The following is a 22,494-nucleotide window of genomic DNA, read 5'->3' as shown; positions in this document are numbered from 1 at the left end:
AGCATATCTACATTTTTCCATGCATCTGGCATCCGGACACGAGAACTTACTGATGCTGCAAATGCTGAGCGCTGTTGCGTGTTATCATTACCTCGCGTCTTCGAAGTGCGTTGGACAGAATTCACATCGTCGTTAATTGAAGTGGTCTTAAGATCTTGGCGTGCTCTTGTTGCCTATTTCAAAAAAAGTAATGAGAAAGAAGCTGGAGGTTTCTTGTCTTTTTTAACAAAGAAATCCAATCTTGACCTGCTGACCTTCATTACAGATTTGCTTGCTGTATTTTCACGATACCAGCAACAGCTACAGTCGGACTCAATAACACTACTTGACATGGACAGATACACATCGAAGGTGAAAGCAAAGGTGTTAGGATTAAAAGAAACGGCTCTCCTCGGTGGATGGGTTGAAGCACTAAACGAGCAAGTATCGGAGGAAGAAGATGGAACCGTGTCTTTAAAAGAAGTTGAATTAGACTGTGGAAATGCAAGGCATCGTCGACAAATTCACCATCTTTACGTCACTGACACAAGGGACATTGATGCAATTAAGAATGAGATCATTGAGTCTCTGAAAGAATTTTTGACCCAAAGGTTTTTGAACCAAGATGATGATATTGATCTACTCAAGCCATTTGTAAATTTGCAGCAGTCAGCAGATTTGAAGGAGGTTCACAAGCAATTCTTTCAAGACCTAGACTTAATGGAACTTGGTATGGAATTTGATGATGTTCTTAGTATGGAAGATATAGAAGATTTTAGAAAACTATCATTAAGAGAGCGATTCCAAAGGTTTGTCCAATCCGACGAGTTGCCTAACTTGAAAGTTGCATTTGCAAGGATCCTTGCAGCTAAGCCACATAGCGCAGATGTAGAACGTCTGATCAGCTGCAGTGTGGCACTGAAGTCGTCTGGTCGTTCTCGAATGCTTCCTGAAACCGAAAATCTCAATTTGTATGTGCATTATAACATGCCACCGTTGGATCAATGGGATCCTAAACCAGCTGTGATGAATTGGATGAATGAAAGAGCACGTCGCACCCGAGATCGTCCAAAAGGAAAACAACAGCAATATTTCAAGGGAATATTTTCCGAAGCTTCGAAAACCGAAGAGAATTTGGCGGATTGTGAAGAAGAACCAGCAAAAAAAAAGAAAACATTTTAGTTATTGTTAAAATTTACTAGGAAGTCAATAAGAACTGAAATATAAAAGTTTCCATTAATTAAATTTATATTTTAGATCTGAAAGTTCGCGAGTCAGTTTTTTCAACTGCACAATTTTTTTTTAGAATTGCACAAATTGGTTTAGAACTGCACATTTTGTGTAGAACTGCACGTTAAAAAAAACCCTGCAAAAATATATAAAGAACGCTGGAATTAAACGAAAAGTTTTATTACGGTTCACCCCGAGCAAACAAAACGAGTCGATTGGCCTGTTCTATTGTTTCATTGTATTGTTCTCCAGGGTAAAATTTGTTCTACAGCTCCAGGGCAAATTTTTTTTTCACTCAGAGCAACTCAGTGGCTTGCAATATGGCATGGAAAAATTTTTATATCTTACAAAATGAGAAAAATATTTTTTTTATAAGACTACCTTAAAAGAGGGGCGACACCTTTACTTTAGCGATGTTGAATGTTTGAACATACAGCTGTGTATTAAATTGGATGAGATTGGGCGTGATATTGAGAATTTCCAAGAGGTTGACGTTATATGCCGAAGCCGCAGGATAATGCCAACCGAGGTCTTGATAATTCTCAATATCACGCACAAAAACGAATCCAATAATCATTTTATTATTCACCTCAACTAACTAAAATAGTCATTAAATAAAAGTGATAATTATTTTATTTAATAATTATTTTATAATAGGTTTACAAAATATACGCTTTTGCCTTCGAAATAAACACGATATGGAATTTAATTTTCAATTTTTTAAAAAAGTGCATTCACTAAATTTGAAAGTTATTTTCATATACGACTCGAGTTTGCAGAATAGCAGTTAACTATTTTACCAACCCCTTTTCCGTTTTTCGAGGTTAAATTTCCTGTTCGTTTTTAATGTTAAATTGAGCTGACGATGCTAATTAACGTACCCATATTTGCAAAATTCTATGTCTATTTTTTTCTGATACACCCTGTATGGTGAAGAAAAACACGCAATATCTGAAGTTAAAGTTTTTATATTTTTGTAGTCACAACAAATATATTACATTAATACCGCATACTTTGAACAGTCCTGCGCTATACTTAGACCCACTACTGAAGTTAAAGTTTTTATATTTTTGTAGTCACAACAAATAAATTACATTAATACCGCATACTTTGAACAGTCCTGCGTTATACTTAGACCCACTACTGAAGTTAAAGTTTTTACATTTTTATAGCCACCACAAATCAGTTATACATAATACCGCATATTTTGAACAGTCCTGCGCTATACTTAGACCCACTATAGAAAACTTGAAACTAGAAGAACTGAAAACAAACTGTCAACATAACCGAACCAACCCACACAGTGAGCAGACTATTTTCTTTTTTATCGCGCAAAAATGTGATCTAAACTTGTCCATTTGAGACCATTAACTTCTCGATTTCCTCTGCCAAACGCCTGGCTTCTTTTCGTAAATCTAAAGAAGCTACTCTGTCGGCAGAACAATTAACGCGAGTTTCATCCTAAAAACACATTAAAAATCTGTTCATAAAAAAACCAACAAAACGTGCAACTCTGGCTCGCATTTGACAGACAACTCTCATGTGTGTACGCACAAAAAATAAAATTTGTGAAATAAAATAATTATAAAGGAAATAGTACTTAGGAGTAACCAATTTTATCATGATAAAGTAATAATTATACTTGCTTGCCATGTAGATTGTCCTTAAATATATATGCAACACACTGTAGTTATTAACAGCAAATTTACATGTTTTAAAGAGGAAACGGTTCGTGCCTCATTCGTCCAGTTAGCTTGCAGGAGTGGGAATTTTGCGATCAAAATCAAACTTGCCCAGTTGAAAGCAAAACGGCGCAAACTTGAATTTATTATATGAGCTTAATGCGTATATCTGGATTAATGATAATCTTCATTCAATTTCCAACAGTGCAAAAAAAAAAAGAAAAAAAAGAGAATTATAGAATTGCTTTCCACAGACAAAACATATTAACAGTCATTCGATTATTTTGAGACAGTCTGCATGTGAATGGACGCTATCTTTAGCATGTCTATCTTTCAACCGACAGTTTAGAAAGCTCTTTCGCGCAATATAGTGATTTGCGATTCATGAAGTATGTATTCCCGTATACAAGTTCTCTGGTTTAAACTTCCCCAGATAACGACTTGCTAGAAAATTGTGCTCTAAATATAGAGTTGTCGTGCATTTCCTTTGATCCTGGCTGCCTGGCATATCAACGCCGCCAATATTGTTGCCCTCCACAACAAATATTTGTATACATAGGCCCATTGCAATCTGCATTACTGCGACACTCTTGGAAAAATATATTAAAATGCTTGATTCGCATTTCTTCGCAATAAACAACTGAATATAAATTTATAATTATACGTGAATGAAGTCAATAAACCGTTATTCTTCGTAGGGTTTAAAGGGTCAAATAGCTGACTCATTTTTCCTTCAACTGTTCTTGGCTTGAATTTGAATTTACGTGCATCGAGTGAAGTGCCAAAAATCAGAATTGATTTACCCTAATATACATATATTAGCTAATAGATAGACGTTGCAATATTGAGCTCACTCTTATATCATTGCGATTGGCCTCTTTCTTATTCTCAGGGTTAAATGAATTAATAAGAATTAAAAAATTCTCAAAATTTCTGTATATGAAAAGAAAGGAGGCACCAAAATATGGCGTGAAATCGTTCGTTACAAAAGTCTTGTTATCACCTCGCCTTATAGGCGATTATATATACTAATTAAGGTGTGGCTAATTATCGAAAATTCTGATTGGTAAAGCGACTTTCGACCGTTGTTCATCCAAGAGAAATGATGCAATATGTGAGTTTGAAGAAACACTGTACCTATAATCACGGTAACAGCGACAAAATTTGGTAAAACAAAAAACGTTTGTTAAACGTAGAATCGAAAATGCTAAAGCTTCGATCCGACATCATGTGACGCATCGTTGCCGAATAAGTGTATACCTAAAAAAAAATCTAAAAGAATGAAAAAAAGAATCTTTAAAAAAAACTTACATTATACGTGTCAACTTTAGCCTTGACTCGAAACAATTTTTTTATGAAAGCGTTCTTGCTGAACACCTGTTCAAATGCCTTCTCGTCCTGAAAATATTTTGGAAGAAGATAAAATTATGTAAGTATTTATTGTATAAACGTCAAAACACTGTATTTATTAAACTAAACTGTTCTTCCTATATATAATGCGAGGCTTACCGTGTCTCTTAATGTTCCAATTTCATCTGCTGTTTTCCCTAGCAATTGTTCAGCTGTATCTTGGAAACAAGTCAGCCATTGCTCGCCCGTGTAGTCTGCCACATTGATCTACACAAGATAAAAGAGACAAAACATTTTCATAGGCGACAGGTAAATTGCATATTTTAATTTGTTATACGAGTTAACTATAAGCAACCAACTTACCCTAAAATACTGAAACACATGCAGCCTATAATATGTTATGTATTATATAACACCTTATCAATTCAATGTTCTTTAATAAACGTGGCATTAAAAAATTTCCATTGCACGGTTTAGTTGCGCTAATAGTTTCTTCCACTGCACGGTTGCTTTCGCTAAATTCAATCACTCACAGTATTAATCGTACTGTGCTCGATCACGAATTCGAATAACATATATAGCTTATGTAATTATCATTTATATACATGCACAATTGTTTACTTTAAGGGATTCTTTAAGGGATACTTTAAATTATTCAATAACACGCATTAGATTAGTTTTTCAGTGTTCTATTTGATGTTATATATCATAATAACCAAGGAGCAGCGTGACAGCATCTTCAAATAATAACCACAGTTATTAGAATATACATGGTTTGGAGACTAAATAAAAGTACAAATACAACTCATTATCTATGTTATTGTCCAGGTTTATGCAAAAAATGGTTCCTTATTCGTCACATGTCTATTGTATTTTTTCTTAACTAACCAATAGCAATGGCTTGGCTTAGCTCCTCCACCGTGACTTGAACAACATGTTAATTCAGACCTTACTATTGGTTTATTTGTTCAAAATACAATAGACATGTGACGAATAAGGAACAATTTTTTGCATAAATGTTCCCGGACATAGTTAATGAGTTCTATTGTACTTTCATGTAGTCTCTAAACCATGTATATTCTATTAACTGTGAAATAACTTAGCATGAAATGCGGTATGATGTGTTAGAACTAAGGAAAAGAATTAATCCTAGGGGTGCTAGACAGGGTCTCTAGAGTGTCTAAGCATGCAGGAAATGTGGAGGCCTTAGATAAGGCAGTGTCAATAAGTGAGGAGGTAGAAGTTTGACTCTTACGCCTGTATTCAAAAAGCTCACTCACACTCATACTCATCAAGTGTGACATATAAATTTCGTTAATGCTGATCAATGAGAAAGTTTTTTCTGAATAGATGGAAAGATATAAGGTAAATCACTGAAAATCAAGCCCCTGTTCGGCTGGAAATACCGCCATTGAAACTTTATGAGAAGATTAAGATCTCCCACTCAATGAGTTTGAGTGTGAGTGAGCTTTTAGAATACAGACGTTAGTGTGGACTGGGGTGGAAGGAAGAATATAAGAAGTAGCTATGGGCTTCAGTGGGCTTGTAGAACACTGAGGTAGAGAGCCTATTACCATTGATGGAAACCAGTATATCTAAAGGTCTGTTCACACGATCCAATTTTGCTGGATCAAATTCACTTCTGACGTATGGAATATAGTCTGTTATTGATAAAGCAGTACTGCATTGGCTTCAGTGCACTTGCTGCCCATAAACATCATTCGACAAAAGACTATAAAACATCAATCAGAAGTGAATTGGATCCAACAATATTGGATCGTGTGAACAGACCTTATAAATGATACTCTGGTCTCACCACTGATCTCCCATGTGAATTGGAGTGCTGGATGAAATTCATCAACAACTTTGATGAATTTCTCCAACTCAGCACGAGAACTGTATCTTCCCAGGTACTCAGGTAGAGGCCCAGTGTACTGCTAAAAGATTTGTTTTTCCACAAAACCAACAAATAAGTTATTTCGGCTTCCTATTCACGGTTTTCTTCAGGCACCATTTCACCTCTCCTCCAACCTCATTTATTGCATCTCATGCAACAAATGTGTTTTACTATATATCGGTGAAACTGGAAGATCTCTAAGGATAAGGTCGGTTAACAACCACGATATAACACCAAGCCTGTTGCCAGCTCTGGTAATCATTGTGTCACGGACATGAGAATTAGAGCCCTCTGTCCCATTTCCGGTACTAACAATATCCGTAAGCGACAAGAAATGCGACTCATCCACAGTCTTGGCACTTATCATACCTCTCACATAAATGAAAGACTCTCTTTCATTTAAGCTACTTCGCCTAGAGTAATGATTTATTTTTCTTTGTTTACATCGAGCCTGGTTGTAATCTATTTTCGTTGCTGATCAGGGTTCCCTCATTGCGGGCTATTCTTAGCCCACAATCAGGCGCTTCTTTTGCAACGTAATTTTTCCAATTTGTTTTGATTTTAATGTTTTTGCCCATTTTTAACACGTGTTTAGCCCCAATACAAAACATGTGTTTTCCCCTATTTATTCTCATACTAACTCTCCTGACGAAGGCCCTCAGGTCGAAACGTCGAGAAGTGTTTTTGGGCAGTTGTTTTACCACAGTTGATGCTAAGTTATATACAATAACGTTAAGAATTCACGCAATTTTCATTAGTCGAGAGCCAAGATCTATAAGAGGACAGACGCATGGAATGACGACACAGATCATTTTAACGAATTTGACCACTCATCTCTTTTTTTTGTGAGCCAATCAAATTTTACCACGTGTCTTAGGCTATAGCCAATAGCATTTCTTCAATCCTATAGATCATGTACGCGTGATACCTGCAAATTCTTTACTTTGACAATTTTTCAAGTGTTTGGGGAAACTATAACATTGGACCGTTGTCTGTTCAGTTATAGATACACAGTAGACGTCATTAGTGATGCCCCGGCGTTTCGTTGCCACTTTGCTTTATCACAAATGACGTCATACCGTGTATCTACAGGGTGTCCCAAAAAAAAGTCCCCTCTATTGAAATCAAGCCTTTGTTAGAATCTGATTTGCCTTAATATTATGATAAACCCAATTGAAAGCAAGACGCTTTATTTGAATGCCTCAACCTAATAACTATGCTATTTACACACTACTGCGTTGATCATGCATTCAAATCAACAAAGGCTTCATTTCAATAGGGGGGACTTTTTTTTGGGACACCCTGTATAACTGAACAGACAACGGTTCAATGTTATTTACTTGTTAATTAAAACTCGGCTTGTTAACCACCTCATAAAAATATGCTTACCGTGTCGTTAAAAAGATTAATTATTAGTATATTATTCGGTCCTCTAAAATAACTAGCTATAGTCCGGGTGTGGGCTGGCAAATTTCACTGATAAGAAACTAAATAAAATATTTCATCCCCTTGCATCATAAAAAAATTCAATGACCCCCTTCACAAATCTCTAGCTACCATGTTTAAAGAGCCATCCTAATTAAAACTTTTTCACTGCCACCATCTTTTTTTTTACAATCCAGCATATGAAACAGATGCCTGAATCTACAAAATATTTATTACCTTTAGAAGCAGTCTGTGTTTAAAGTTGGGATATGTTTGGTTACATTTTTCGCATCTGTAGTGATCCGCATCTTCAATAACTTTCTTATTACAGTCTTGCTTTGGGCATGCCTAATAAAACAACAATTTGTTGCTATGAAGTTAAAAAGCAAATTTTTAAAGGTAAATTTACATGTAGCAATACTACCGTTAAATACCTAACATATATTACTATAGATCCATTAGACAAACATATAGGCAGACATACCTTGTACAAACAGTTATCTTTCTTAAAGTAGGAAACGATTGCGACTAAATTAAAGTAGTCGGGCTAAAGAAAAAAAAACAATATTTAGGTAACCCGAAAATTAATAAATAAAAAAATAATTGCTATATGTAATTATTACTTACTTTCTCTGACGTTCCTAGTCCTTCTTTCTTAATATCACTGATAGTTTTATAAACACTCGTACCTAGAAAACAAGATATTGTTAGATACCGTTTTCTGTTTAGTGAATTAACAAAAGGTTCATAATTCTCCTATACCTATTTACTTCTCTCTTTTGTGTAGACCTGATTCAGCTTTGCCGATAATCAGCTAAGATCGGCGACATAATTTCTAAATCGTTCTCATAAATTGCACGCATGCCGCTGACGTCGAAAAACTCTCATCGTTGATGATTTGCACTGAATGAGAACTAGGCTTAAACGCTAATCGAAGTTAAGTACTCACTCATTCCATCTCCTCTCTGTCCAGATATTGAACCGATGCTTTCTGAATGACCAACATTATCATACCTATAAGTATGTTAAAACCAGAGCGGTTATAATGGTTATATTGTAGCTATAGCCTATGTCATGTTGGCATTATTTTTAGTAATTTTAACTCACACTATATAGTTGGCACATCGTATATATATCTAATAATAGTGAGCTAAGCAAGTGACATTTTTGACAACACGTACGTTCACCGGAAGCTGAGATTTGGTTTTTTACCAATCACAATCATTGACCCAGTCTTTTGACGTTACTCGTGCCTTTTTTGTTGTCAAGAACGTCCCTTACTTAAGCTCAATTATATCATAAAATAAAGTCATTATAAATAAAACCATCTGTGACTTGCCATCCACGCAGCTTAAACGCTTCTTGGATAGTATCTGGGTCTATCATCATCGTACTGGAGGGCAACGTGCTCAGCGTGCGACCTATAAAGTAAAATCCATGAACGTATATATATATCTGGAAATAAAGTACCGAATTTGGAAAGTAATATCTCCATGAATTTCCTTAAATAACACAACTATAACATAGTCTTTCCTTTAACAAATGAAAGCTGTTTTTAATCAAAGCAGAGTATTTTTTTGGGAAACCCGATATAACTTTGAAACGACAAACTTTGAAAGAAAGTATTCATGCAACTGTAGGTTAAAACTATATACGTTTACAAAATACACTTTTTTTTTCTATTTTTCTGTATATAAAATACACGGTATTAACTATTGATCAAATTACGAATAAATTTGAAAGTTGTTTTATCCAGCGCTTGTATATGTATATATAACAAAACAGTTTTTCTGCTCACTCTTGTCAACGCGCCTTGTCGGCTATCAGCACATATATGACTCGAGTTCGCAGAATATATAACTGTTAAATATCTTACCTCCAAAATCTGAGACTTTAACCCCTTTCATGGCAATAATTGGATTCGATCCAACATACTTTTCAAAGTTTTCCGCCTTAAAAGTCAGTTTTAGTTACAATTTTTTATCAAGAAAATACTTTTTAGATATCCTCCCATGCAAAATCAATAATAATACATACATATACATATTATACATAGATAATCAAAAGCGCAGAGGGGATTATATTCAGCAATTCTCGGTGTTTTGGAATGAGAAAATTATCTGACTGCTTAATTAGCCAACTTAAATATTTAAAAATATAATTAATATAAAAATAGGAGCTATGAATTTATTATTTAGTCTAGGACTGTAAATTGTATATATTTCATTTAAGACAGATTATCTGAACTGGTTTAGGTTAAAATGACCATCGCGCGACGCGCGTCAACATGGCATATGTGCCAAAATCGGAATCTGAATTTTAATATATTTATTATAAATTTCCTAAGAAGTAACATTGTGTTTTCCTAGATATGACTAATTTCATTTTGTTTCCTGATCCATGCACAGCTGTATTTTATTAACAGCATCGAGAGATAATTGATAGTACAATAGCAGCTATCCAAAATTTAAAAGTCTTTGTCCAACCTGCATGGAAGTCAAAAACTTCCCCTGGTTCTTCGGGAATGAAATTAACTTAAGTTCGAAAGAGCCAAAATAATTTAAAACTCCACAACTAATCCTCTAGGTAAGATAAATGCTTAAAGAAACATAATATCAAACATTGCAATAGTAACATATATCGATAAAATGCCTAGGGACACTAATTCTAAAAAATATTACATTGCCTTACTGTAAAACCCATCGAAAATTGGTTGAATTTTTTAGTCAACTAGAATCGTGTTAATGCGCAATATTTGGATGGTGTTTGGCTGAATCTGGCGGGGGGTGAGTGAAATGAAATATATCATATCACAACGAAATTTATAACAATCATGTTAAATTAAGCGCACTCCTTCGTTCTTCGGCTGTTTTCGAAAAACCTTTTAGTATTTTTTTATTTTTCGGTATTACACTCTTCAGTGAAGAGATATTTTTTGTTGTGGACCAACTTAAAAAGCATTTTATAAACAGGGGGGAGTGAACGTTCGATGACGAATACGCCATCATTTTGTCTTCATTTTTCGTCAACAGTTCTACAAATTCTCGGTCACGTCATTTATATGTCCGCGCAAGCGCGCATGAGTTAATAACATTCGCACGCTTTAACGATTTCTTAATGCGTAAATGTAACTATATAAACATTCTATAAAGACTGTGGCTTTGATAATTCAGGATTTACAGCTATGTCGACTGTGCCGTTTGCCGACAGGGTGTGGTCATTTTTTAGGTCTCGCCGGGGATTCGAATTTTGGCACATATGCCAAGCATGTTGACCGCCAGGGTCATTTTACTCTAAACCATTTGAGATGATCTGTCCTAAATGAAATACAAACTCCTTTACAGGTCCTAGACTAATTAATTGGCAAACTTACTTCTTTTCCCCAAAGTGTGCAGGTTACAGAAGCAGTTGAATCCATCAAAGTTAGATCTCGTTTTGAGACCTGCGGAAAGAACGTGTACAAGAGTTGAGCTCATATTTAACGCGAAATATAAGCCATCAATACAAGTAGTGAGGCGAATCAACTCGAAATATTCAAGACATGAATATTCTCTATGGCAGGAAATCTATGGGACCGGAGAGCGCTAACAAACTAAATGTCGATGGATCTTAACTACCAGGATAATAGCTGTTTCCGCCCTGAGATAATAATAAGCATGTAAATGCATTTTACTGTTTTGACTACTGTACTATTGGAGTGTTCTAAAAAATTCACGCTTGAAAAATGATGAATTACTAAAACCTCCATTTGGGAAAGCCCTTCTCACCTGCTTTCCAGCTCTAGTGTTAACCTCTTTCACCTCAGCGATATTTGAACAAACAGCAACGATATCTGAACAAACCAATAACACCTTATAAGTATATATAAATGATACCATATATAATGAACCCTATACTGGTGTGTGCAGGAACTTTGTATCCCGTTGAAAAGCTCCTGCACACACCAGGATGGCATGAGCGATTTAGTTTCTTTCATAATTGTTTAGTAAGCGAATCGAAACTTTTTATTACGAAATCACTAAACTATCGACACTGGCGCTATGAATTTCAAATGGAAGACGTTTGACGATTCAAATTTTGTTAAGTCATGTGATCAAATTGGTTCATTATTTTAATTCAATGTATTGTTATAATTTGTTGTAATTATGAATTTACGCGCGTATCTTACCGTGCTACGAAAATGCATCTGGAGGAACATACACAGCTAAGGAAAAACCGTGGACAAAGAGCTACGCTTTCATCTGAAGGTGGGGATGTTACAGCGAGCTTTCGAGCGATTGCACGTAGATTTAATGTTTAATATGTAGTTCGGGAAATTTTTTAACGGCGTGCAAATTTAGAATTCACAAATCGTGAAGTCATGTGACCAAAACGATGAACCAATTTGATCACATAATTTAACCCAATCTGAAATTTGAAACGTCTTCCTCCGTTTGAAATTCATAGCGGAAGTGTTGACAGTTGAGTGATTTTCGTAAAAATCAATAGCGCGAGCAAAAAAAACAGTTCTTTTCCTAAATTATTTCCAAATATCCTATTTTTTTGCGTTGTCAATTCGTTCGATTAAAACTTCTTCAACTCGAAGTCAAATAGCTAGAGGTAATGTTGCTCAGTTCAACTTATGGACAAAACAAAGCAAGATCGTCGTCATTATTATCTGAATCAGCATTAGATCGATCACTTAAAATTAATTCAGTTAAACACATGCAGTCCAGGTAGATGCTCTTAGGCTGCCTTCAAACGTCCTTTACTCATGTACTGGACGCATTAAAAATACTAGATAATCATTAAGACGGCTCATTATCTATTGGTGTTAATGCGTTCGGCACATGAGAAGGCCAGTGGGCAAATAAGAGCAAAATACAGCTGACGTTGTGAAGAGAAGGGTAAATCTTTTAGAATGTCGTTGCTAGGAAAAGCCACAACTTTCTGGGGTGTTTCAATTTTTATAATTCATTTCATAATGCTGATTCAGATAATAATGACGTCGTCGTCTCCGGTTGTAACTGGACGAAATTTAGGATGCAGAGAGTTATCTTGGAGAGTTATGATTTTGAAAGGTTATGTTCGTTCCTCGCACAAACCACGTCCATGTATGGGAAAGTTATATTTAACTTAACTATCACTTTTTATAGATATACAGTATTCGTCAAAACAGAGATGAAAAAGACTATCGGATATTAAAGGTACGTCAAACATATATATATATATATATATATATATATATATATATATATATATATATATATATATATATATATATATATATATATATATATACTACAGTAAATCTCTCATGTTAGTTCTAGGGAACATCCAGCTGATTTGAGTGTAAAAATCAACCAATCAGAAGCCACATCCTCGACCAAACTGAGTTATCATTTCCTTCATTTCATATGAGACTACGGGCTTTATCTTTATCTATTTCGTTTATATCGAAACACGTTTTTTTCGATTCAACTGTAAATTAGAATTTAATTTTTTTCCTCATGACGTCACTATCTCAGATAAACTGGATGGGGTGAGTTAAGAAAATAGGTGGGGTCCTCGTAAATAATGAGCGTGGTTCAGCCGTGGTCTAAATATAACTCTCCTGAATCATACCTCTTCGACATTCGTCGACTCTACAGTTAGTAAATCTCTCTTTAGCCATATCCTCGAAACTTTAATCTCTTTAAATTGAATTTAAATAAAACTTACCAATCAGATTTTCAGGTTGAACATCTTGGATTTTGGCAATTTCGACGAAATTGAACTGCAAAGTGGGAATGCTGTTGTTCTCTTGACACTGCAAGATGATACGTAAAGAGATGTAACGTAAATCAAAGAAGAATCAACCGTGATAAGATAAGACTCATTACTTACCAGTTCAACTGTTGTATCGTTATTGAAGGTCAATTCATAGTCATTTTTTAATGAGCAAAATCTTTTGTTTGCTGGTCGCATACTTCCTTTTGAGATGTAGTAAATCTAAACCAAAGCCAAACGATCATTATGCTGACAGTAGGGTCGGTTCCCACCTATACGAACAAGCTTTGCTACTGTTTGACGATAACAATAACACACAATAAACAATAGAAATTGATTTTAAAACGAACAAATCTTTTAAGCACTACTCAAAACTCGCTCATATTAGGGCCTGCTTATACAGGGTGTCCCAAAAAAAAAGCAACCACTTAAATATGCAGAACATTAATACAGCTCTAAAGCGCAATAGATAAGCACCTCTGGGAATTGAAAATGGCTCTTAATCCTTCATTTACAATGCTAAAAGTCATTTTAGCTGAACTATGGTGCAAACCCGAACAATATTAATATTCTTGCATATTTAAGTGGTTGCGTTTTTTTTGGGACACCCTGTATGTGAGCCGGCAAGGGACGATCTATTCCAAGCATGTATGGATGGTCCCCTCTATTGAAATCAAGCCTTTGTTAGAATCTGATTGCCTTACTAATATTATGATACACCCAATTTAAAACAAAACGTTTTTTTTGAATGCCTCAACCTAATAACTATGCTATTTACACACTACTGAGTTAATCATGCATTTAAATTCCAACAAAAGCTTCATTTCAATAGGGGGGACTTTTTTGAGACACCCTGTATAATATTTATCGAATTCTGTGCACCCGGGATGCTTTTTGCCATATAAATGCTCCATCCCGCCTGACTCGGATTCCGAAACTGCTGGTAGACGCCGGAAGCACGTTTTAATAACAGTGCCGCTGGTTTAAATACGAAGGAACAAACGTGACATTAAGAAATTTTGGTAACAAATACTAACAATGCTTAAAAATAAATGAAATACTGCTTATTAGCAGTATACAAAAAATTGAGAAAAGCTGTAAAGAATAACTTCTATATACAGGGTGTATAAAAAAAACGCAACCACTTAAATATGCAGAACATTAATACAGCTCTAAAGCGCAATAGATAAGCACCTCTGGGAATTGAAAATGGCTCTTAATCCTTCATTTACAATGCTAAAAGTTATTTTAGCTGAACTATGGTGAAAACCCGAACAATATTAATATTCTTGCATATTTAAGTGGTTGCGTTTTTTTTGGGACACCCTGTATAGCTGAAGAATAACTTCTATACAGGGTGAGTAAAAAAACCCTGAAACCTTTGAAATTTAAATTAGCTGCGAACTTATTGCTGGAATATGACAGTTCCCATTGTACAATCAACAAAAACGATTTGATAAAACTGTTCTTTTGTATTTACAGAGCTTAGAAAGCATTTTAACTCCCAAAGGGAACAAACTTTATGTTTTAGGTTAATTAATATGATATTCTTCGTATACCAATGAAATATTTTAGGCAACTTCTGTCACATTACAGCCGCATAGCGGCTAATTTGAATTTCAAAGATGTCAGTTTTTTTTTACTCACCCTGTATAATTATAGCTACAGTGGCGGATATAGGGGTGTGCAGAATAAATTACAGAGCTTAATTTTAAATTCAAAACACCTTAATAACAACACTATTGGTTATAGATTTGAAAAGATTACTTTTAACTTAAAATCTGCCAATGTGATTTCGATTTTAAGCCTTAGTAATTTATTTTGCACACCCCTAGATCCGCCACTGTATAGCTACGCGTGATGAAAAAGTTCCATTCCGGCACCCGTCCAGTCCCGGTTCTCATACCCATTCCACTTCAACATTCCCTTAGGTTATAGGCACTAATTCAAGCACTATCGTGCAACAGATAATCGCAGCAGTGCAGCTAGATTACGTTATTACACTTATTACCAAAGTAGTAGTATATGCACAAGTTCGCTAACAAGAAAAAAGATTAGAACAAAGACGTTGTTTTAGATGATTTTTCAGAATGCTATGTCTTCACTTACTGTAATATAGCTACTGTAACTAATAGGGCAAATATATAAACATGTTCTGACAAACAGGTTTTTACCGGCAGACAATACCTTATTTTGTTCAAGTAATGGATAAAATCTGTCCACAAGTTCGGTGAAACATGTAGCTCGTATTTCACCCTAAAGGGACAACATTATTAAAACTATATGCGGGATACAAGAGTTCTACCGTATTATTCGCGGAGATAATAATTGTCATTTAAAGGGGCGTACTTGGAGGGGCGTCATTTATTAATCATAGACACATCTATATGGAGATATCTTTCTAGATATTACAGTTCCTAATCTGGAAGAATTAAGGTTTAAAGGAAACCCGGAATAGAAATTCAAAGGACACATTAAATAGGCAGTAAGATAGGTACAGAGGAGGGGCAAGGATATCCAGTAATTTTTCTTTTCGATTATGACGTAGGACATATATAATCCCCAAGCGGGCGCGATCGCCGTGCGAGGGTTCTAATTCCGCCCGGAGATTAGGAATTACACCTTGGTATTGTTACAGAACATAGCGGAATTCAAAGTTGTCCAAATTCTATCTCATGGACCATGGACGTTCAATGGTCATGGCACTTGTGCGCATGCGCAAAATTTGAACAAGTAAGGAGTAGATATTAGCAACTTGCTGATTGGCTAAGACAAAATGTTTGTATTTCAATGAAAAACGTCAGCAATTTAACTGTCATTTTGCAAACTATTTTTTTTAAAAATGTCTCGTAATCACAATATGAAATGCGTATAAAATAAAATGATAAAAACACTGGGAAAAGATTAAAATATGATCAGAACTGGGAGAATTAAGCGGTTAAAGTTAAGCGGTGAACAACTCGTACTTTATAATCCTTGAAATGGTAGGTGTCTACTTAGTTTATTTCATTTGTAGTATACAGGTGCGCTCAAAAGTTATTGGACACACAGTTTTTTGATTATTTTTTTGCCTTGTGAGGATTTGGTCGGATAATAACAACTTATTTTAACACAGAATTTGAAATAAAATATTTTAGTATTCAAAAGAGCACTCGTGCCTGCCAGCGAGCGCGATAGATTTAAAACAGCTCCCCAGCACAGACGAGACCTAATAGCAGAAGGCACACGAGTGTCTGTATCAACAATAAAGAGACGTTTGAAAGAAGGTAATATGAATGGACGAATAGCAAGAAAGAAACCATTGATAAGTGAAGTCAATGTGCTGGCCCGTCTAAAATATGCGTTAGCGAAGAGACATTGGACAGCTGATCAGTGGTTAAAAGTTATGTGGTCTGACGAAAGTACATTTAATCTTTTTCCCAATTGTGGTAAAGTGTATATATGTGCGGCGGCGACCTGGCGAAAAGTTCCAACGCAAATGTCTTAAACTCACTGTCAAACACGGAGGTAGAAGTATCATGGTTTGGGGCTGTGTTAGCGGGGATGGTATATGGGTAAAATAAAAAGGTTGGAAGGAAAAGTAGATGCTGAAGCCTATTATCGCATACTACGTCACCAAATGGCGCCCACTATGAAACTCCAAGATAGCCGGCAGTCTTTCGTTTTTATGCAAGACAATGCCTCCGTGCATATACAGCTAAGAAGAATCTAATGTTCCTTGAGCGAAATAACTATGATTTGCTGGACCATCCTGCCCAATCACCTAACTTAAATCCATTGGAGAATATTTGGTGGGCAATAGAACAAGTACTTTTGGACGAACCTCTTCCTTCTAATGCAAATGATTTGTTCGAGAAAATTGAGCAAATTTGGAATAACTATCCCAACGATAAACTGGTTAAATACATAGAATCAATGCCCAGTCGTATAGAGGCAGTTATTCAGGCCAAAGGATGGCATACCAAGTTCTGATTTGGCGTGAAAAAGGTTGTTGTGTGATGTGTGATGTGCTACTGATAATTGTGCAAATTGCATAAATGACAAGACTATATAGTATGTAGCTCGAAATGTTGTATTAAAGCATAAACTTTTGAATACTAAAATATTTTATTTGAAATTCTGTGCTAAAACAAGTTGTTATTATCCGACCAAACCCTCACCAGACAAAAAAATAATAAAAAAACTGTGTGTCCAATAACTTTTGAGCGCACCTGTAGGAATGCATTTTATGAGCTTGGTGGTAAGAGTGACTTGGTGGTAAGTGTAATCCAGAGACTTAATATAACCAATATCACTTTGAAGCTTTTACAGAGTCGACTGCGATCACAGCATGATTTCAATTGTTTCCGAAAAATGTGAAATATCAGCTATTATATTGAGGTCTGGCTAGCGCTAGAAAAATTTTGCTTCGTTTGAAATGGCGAGGGGTTGATGCATGCATGTATTTCTAGTTAGAGTTTAAAATTCTAAAATGTTGCTTTCTGAGTCAACCATAGATACTGCAGATTTAGGTAGACCGTTAAATATAGAAAGTTGTCGCCTCACTTTTAACCGTTTCGCGATGACGCGTCTAGCTGAACATTGACACGTTTATAGTGTTTATGTTCAAAATTCAAACGTTGCTAACAAAAACAGAATGCCGAAAATTTCAGAACGTTGAAGCCACGCCCTAGAAATGTGTCTATATCTGCCTAGAAACGTCATCGCTCAACCATTGAAATTAACGCGACAATTTAATTTTCAGAAATACAAACGCTGTTGTGCAATATCACTGTCATCGCACTTACAGATTCATCAATTAGATCAACACTGAACAATCGTCCTTGGCCTTTCGAGTTTGACCATTCTCTAATACTAGATTTTGAAGTCACTCTGGCACAAATTGTCCACCTACATTAAAAAAGCATATATCTCTTAATGCAATGCATGTTAGTTACGGTGATTTTAGTGGGTTTTTTAAACTGATTACAAGTGTTCGATTCGGGGAATGTTACAATTTATGCGGTTCGCGTATGTATAATTACTCATTCACATATTCAGACCCGAAAATTGGTACAGTACATTGTTATTCTTTCACCAGCTAAAACGACCGCGCCAAAGTTAAGTTCTTTGAATTTCAGCGAATTTAAAAAAAACGTATACATGCAAGAAGCAAAGCTTCAGGGGCCGATTGTTTAAAAGCCGGGTTAAGGTTAACCAAGGATTACAATTCCTAAACCAAGGGTTTAATTATAAATCTTGGTTAATTTTAGTTGCACAAAGCCTGGTTAGCGTTACTCTTGATAAATAAAAGTGATAAATATAATAACCGAGCTATCTAGGTGGTTTAACTTTTTAATCCTGGTTAAACGATTCAAAATGGATGGCACGTTAACAAGTACGTAAACACGATGAGCGGAAACACTTAAACATGTACATGTATATTTCTACTGACATGACTTTTGTTTTGAAGATTGTTTAGATAAAAACTAAACAGAAAGATGCAATTTAGCCAAGATTCAGCGAAGAGTGATTCAGGGGACTGAGAATATTTGAAATGAGCATATAAAATGATCCTGGCAGTCGATGACGTGCAATCATCCTGAAAACAGCACATTCTTATTTGGTTTCATAAAAGACTTATTTCGAATCTCAGAATCATCCTACGCTTCGTTGAACCTCTAATAACCGGGCTAATGTGAACAGCCTCTTATTGCTTTATACTCACTTGTTGTTGTAAGGATTCAGGCTGCTGATAGGAAAGACAGTAGGCCCGGTTTGAGTTCGTGATACAGGAGTTTGGTGACTAGAAATTGAAAAGGGTTTGTATAATTTATCACTGACTCACAAAACAAGTACTTCAAAAAGCAGTATTTAAATGCATTGTTACCTAGCAAATCTGGACCCGCTAGGTGGGGCCTGATTTCGTTTAACGTTCGCTGAGCCTGAAATGAAAATGTTTACAGATAAGAGTGCATGAATGCTCAAATATTTTAGACGACTGCATGCTATACTGCAAGGTAAGCTTGTTTAAATATTGAACATTACAGTATTTATAGAGTATTCCCTAGAAATGATTTGCATGTTGGTAGGGTGTCATCAAAATCATTTTACGCTTCGTTAAATCTCGGCTAAATGGGATCATGTAAATAGCCTTTACTGACTCCTCCACAATCCCTTAATGACTTTCATATCAGTGATACTCATCTATATCAGTGATATTTATAGATCAGGGACTAGGAAAAATATCTGATGTTGCATCCTAGGAGGGCGAAAAATACTCCGCGCGCTATTTCGATGCGCCCATTTTAATTTCGCCTTCCCCAAATGAGCGCCGCACTTGCGAAAATTTTTAGAGCGCCGCCCCCGAATGAGCGCCGCCCTCGATTAAACGAAGCATCTGAGGCTCGAAAAACTTAAACAGCGCCGCGCTCAAACGAGTAAATACGGTATATGAATTTACGATTAATCCTCAAATGAAAAAGACAATAAAAGGATCCCCGAGTCAAGCACTTTGAAAAGACCCGCCCAACAGCATAATATTCAAAGAATTCACACTAACCAGGATTTGGATTTTGTTGGACACTAGGCTTATTGTTGTTTTGGGTTGTACCAGTGTTGCTCTTTTCATCTGTGTTCTCGACATACTGTTTTGGATCACCATAACGTGGGCACTCCGATCCCTTCTTGATGATTGACAATTCCAAAATAATTAAAACCTTTCTACAATTTCATAAATGATAGTTAAATAATAGATGTCCAGGAAAATAAAGCGGCATGACATAATATAAGTATAAAACGTAAACCCTGATATGACCCTCTAACAAAGACCATTCCATATAAAGATCCATTATACATTTGTTCACATGTCACTGTTAGCCTTTTTTAACACTGAGAAGCCACTTCACTCCTTCCTACCTGCCTACAATACCTTGGCACTTTTATACACTAAAACACACTCAAATTTGCTCTGACGAATGATAAAATATATTGAACTTCACCCAGTCACAAAAAGTTAAATAGTTACCGTGTTTCATGGATAATATTGCAGATGTATTTATCCAACCGGATGACAGCTTTTGTGTCAAGTTGATTATCAACTACCATGTCATTTAGTTGAGTGGCTAACATAGCACCTAAATATTAGAATAATTCTAACCCAACCATATTTTACTAGCGGTAGGGCAATCTTTAAGACCATCCACTTTGCATAGTAGGTGGCTAAAACTACAAATCGAGACAGACTTGATTTGAAAAAATAAATAAATAAATGTACATACATGTATGAAGATGTATGCCATCAGAAAGAATCATCCTGAAAAAATTCAGAAATGCATTTGGTACACAATAATACAAAAAATTACGAACATCAATCAGAGACTGTGGTTTAACTATCAGAAGTCCTTTTTTCACCACATAATACTTGGGGTGGGGAAGGGAATGTACATCATTTTGTAGATTGGGATACATCATTTTGGGATGTGTTAATTCATGACAAGTCTTGACACACTGTTTAATTTCTTCTAGTCTATTCATTAATCACATAATAGACCTTGTTGCTAAATTATTGGTAATGCAACATTCATTGTAATTAAGTTCAGCAGAACATGGTAGAACCTATCTAACACAGATTTAATCATTCAGTATTACTCTTTACTCAGAAAAGATTAAAGTCTTTGATTGGTTGATAGCAATGAGTGAAATTGTCATGTTCAACCAGTGACACCATAACATGGGATATATGACTGTTCTTAGTTTTGCCTATCACCTCATAATTTGATTGGGTAAAAGGGATAGGTAATCCAAGAATTACAGCCTATAAGAACATGGTCTCAATATTTAGACCTGCATGGTTTATTACTGATAGGATTGCAAGGTTAAAGATCTGAAGGTAAAACAACTCCAAACACAGTCTTTGTAAAGAGACCACTTTCAAGAATGTTCATAAATTTTAGCTAGCACCACCCTTACTTCAACATACCGGTATCTTTCACTTCCGCCTTGATTGCCTTGAACTTTTTTCAAACCCTACAATATTCAAATGTTTAGGTAAATATGAATATATGTATAAAATGTCTGTGTAGAATTATCTCAAATAATCAAAGGGATCCAGAATCACTGATAGTACCAAGTTTCTGAGATTCTACATTTTTGGAAAACAAAGTTTTCTTGGCCCAACAAAACCTCCTCAGGGATGGCTTTCACAGCCCTTGATACAAAGCATGCTCATTCTTGGATTCTTGTATATGAATGGTGATGTATTGTAATAGCATTTGTGAATAAATTGTACAAATAGTTTTGCCCAAAATAATATAAAGCAAATAAACAAAAATAACACTTGCAAAACTCACCAACACTTGCAAAACAGGAGATTTTGGCAAATTGCTATGATCTAAAAAAATTTCCTGCAAAGTAAGAAAATTTAATGAATTAAGTAACTCTGTGGATGATTCTGCAATATTAAAAATCAATCGAATACGTTAATACGATATAAGGGGCTAGCTGAAATATGGCCTTAAATATTTTCTTACCCCACATGAATTTATTCTAAGCACAAACAAAAAATAATAAATATATAGATGCTTTCCTACCTTAATCGCTCCTGCAGTCAACGGATTAGACATTTTTGTACAAGATTTATCAGTGTCTTATCGAAACGATTTCACTTCGAAGCAAGACAAGCAACGTTTTAACAATATCTCCCGCCAAATTGCGCGAAATCGGGCCGTCGGGCGCATGCACTGCGTGTTTCCAATCTAAAAGTTGAAATTTCGTTTTCTTGCATCAAAACTCAAAAAGGTAAGAGCTACCGGTAACCATTCGTCATATTTTTAAAATTGTCTATAATCGAATCTCCCAAAGTTTCAGAATTGACCATTCCTCTGTGAACTAATTTTCCAACTAGGAAGACTCACTTTATCACTTTTTGCCTAAATATGTATTGCTTTTGAGTCCCACTAACGCTGAACGAGAAATTTTGTTTAAAATGAGCACTTTGTCATCTTTTCCTAATTTCCCCTTCACTACACGAGAATAAATTGTTTTTCAACAAGTCGTTACGTAACAAAAAGTTGAGCTGATTACAAAGGAAATAACAGCGCATTTACAACACTTTACAAATTACGCAATTTTGAATGTTAAGAGAATCTACCCACACAAAAGTCCCTGTCGTCACAAACCAAATACAACATCCATAAGCTTGTA

The 22,494-nt window shown here is 35.5% G+C and overlaps 1 protein-coding gene across 1 annotated transcript; it reads right to left on the bottom strand.

Moving 5' to 3' along the window:
- Positions 1-2,335: 2,335 nt before the first annotated feature.
- On the bottom strand, positions 2,336-22,000 carry LOC114540528 (replication protein A 70 kDa DNA-binding subunit-like). The gene is made up of 23 exons (XM_028560649.1): positions 21,882-22,000; positions 21,642-21,695; positions 21,272-21,318; positions 20,571-20,605; positions 20,318-20,426; positions 19,853-20,013; positions 19,181-19,235; positions 19,019-19,096; positions 18,099-18,201; positions 15,499-15,567; positions 13,429-13,533; positions 13,264-13,351; positions 11,331-11,395; positions 10,937-11,005; positions 9,440-9,515; positions 8,903-8,984; positions 8,513-8,577; positions 8,191-8,252; positions 8,048-8,110; positions 7,801-7,911; positions 4,401-4,508; positions 4,203-4,289; positions 2,336-2,670 (listed from the first exon to the last, which is right to left on the bottom strand). Exons 1-23 carry the CDS (start codon positions 21,912-21,914, stop codon positions 2,554-2,556), a joined length of 1,842 nt encoding a protein of 613 aa, XP_028416450.1. The 5' UTR covers positions 21,915-22,000; the 3' UTR covers positions 2,336-2,553.
- Between the last annotated feature and the right edge of the window lie 494 nt (positions 22,001-22,494).

This window comes from Dendronephthya gigantea, unplaced genomic scaffold (genome assembly GCF_004324835.1).
Source record: "Dendronephthya gigantea isolate DGI-Jeju-01 unplaced genomic scaffold, DenGig_1.0 000238F, whole genome shotgun sequence".
NCBI classification, from domain to species: domain Eukaryota; kingdom Metazoa; phylum Cnidaria; class Anthozoa; order Malacalcyonacea; family Nephtheidae; genus Dendronephthya; species Dendronephthya gigantea.
This window is presented reverse-complemented; position numbering and strand designations above follow the sequence as displayed.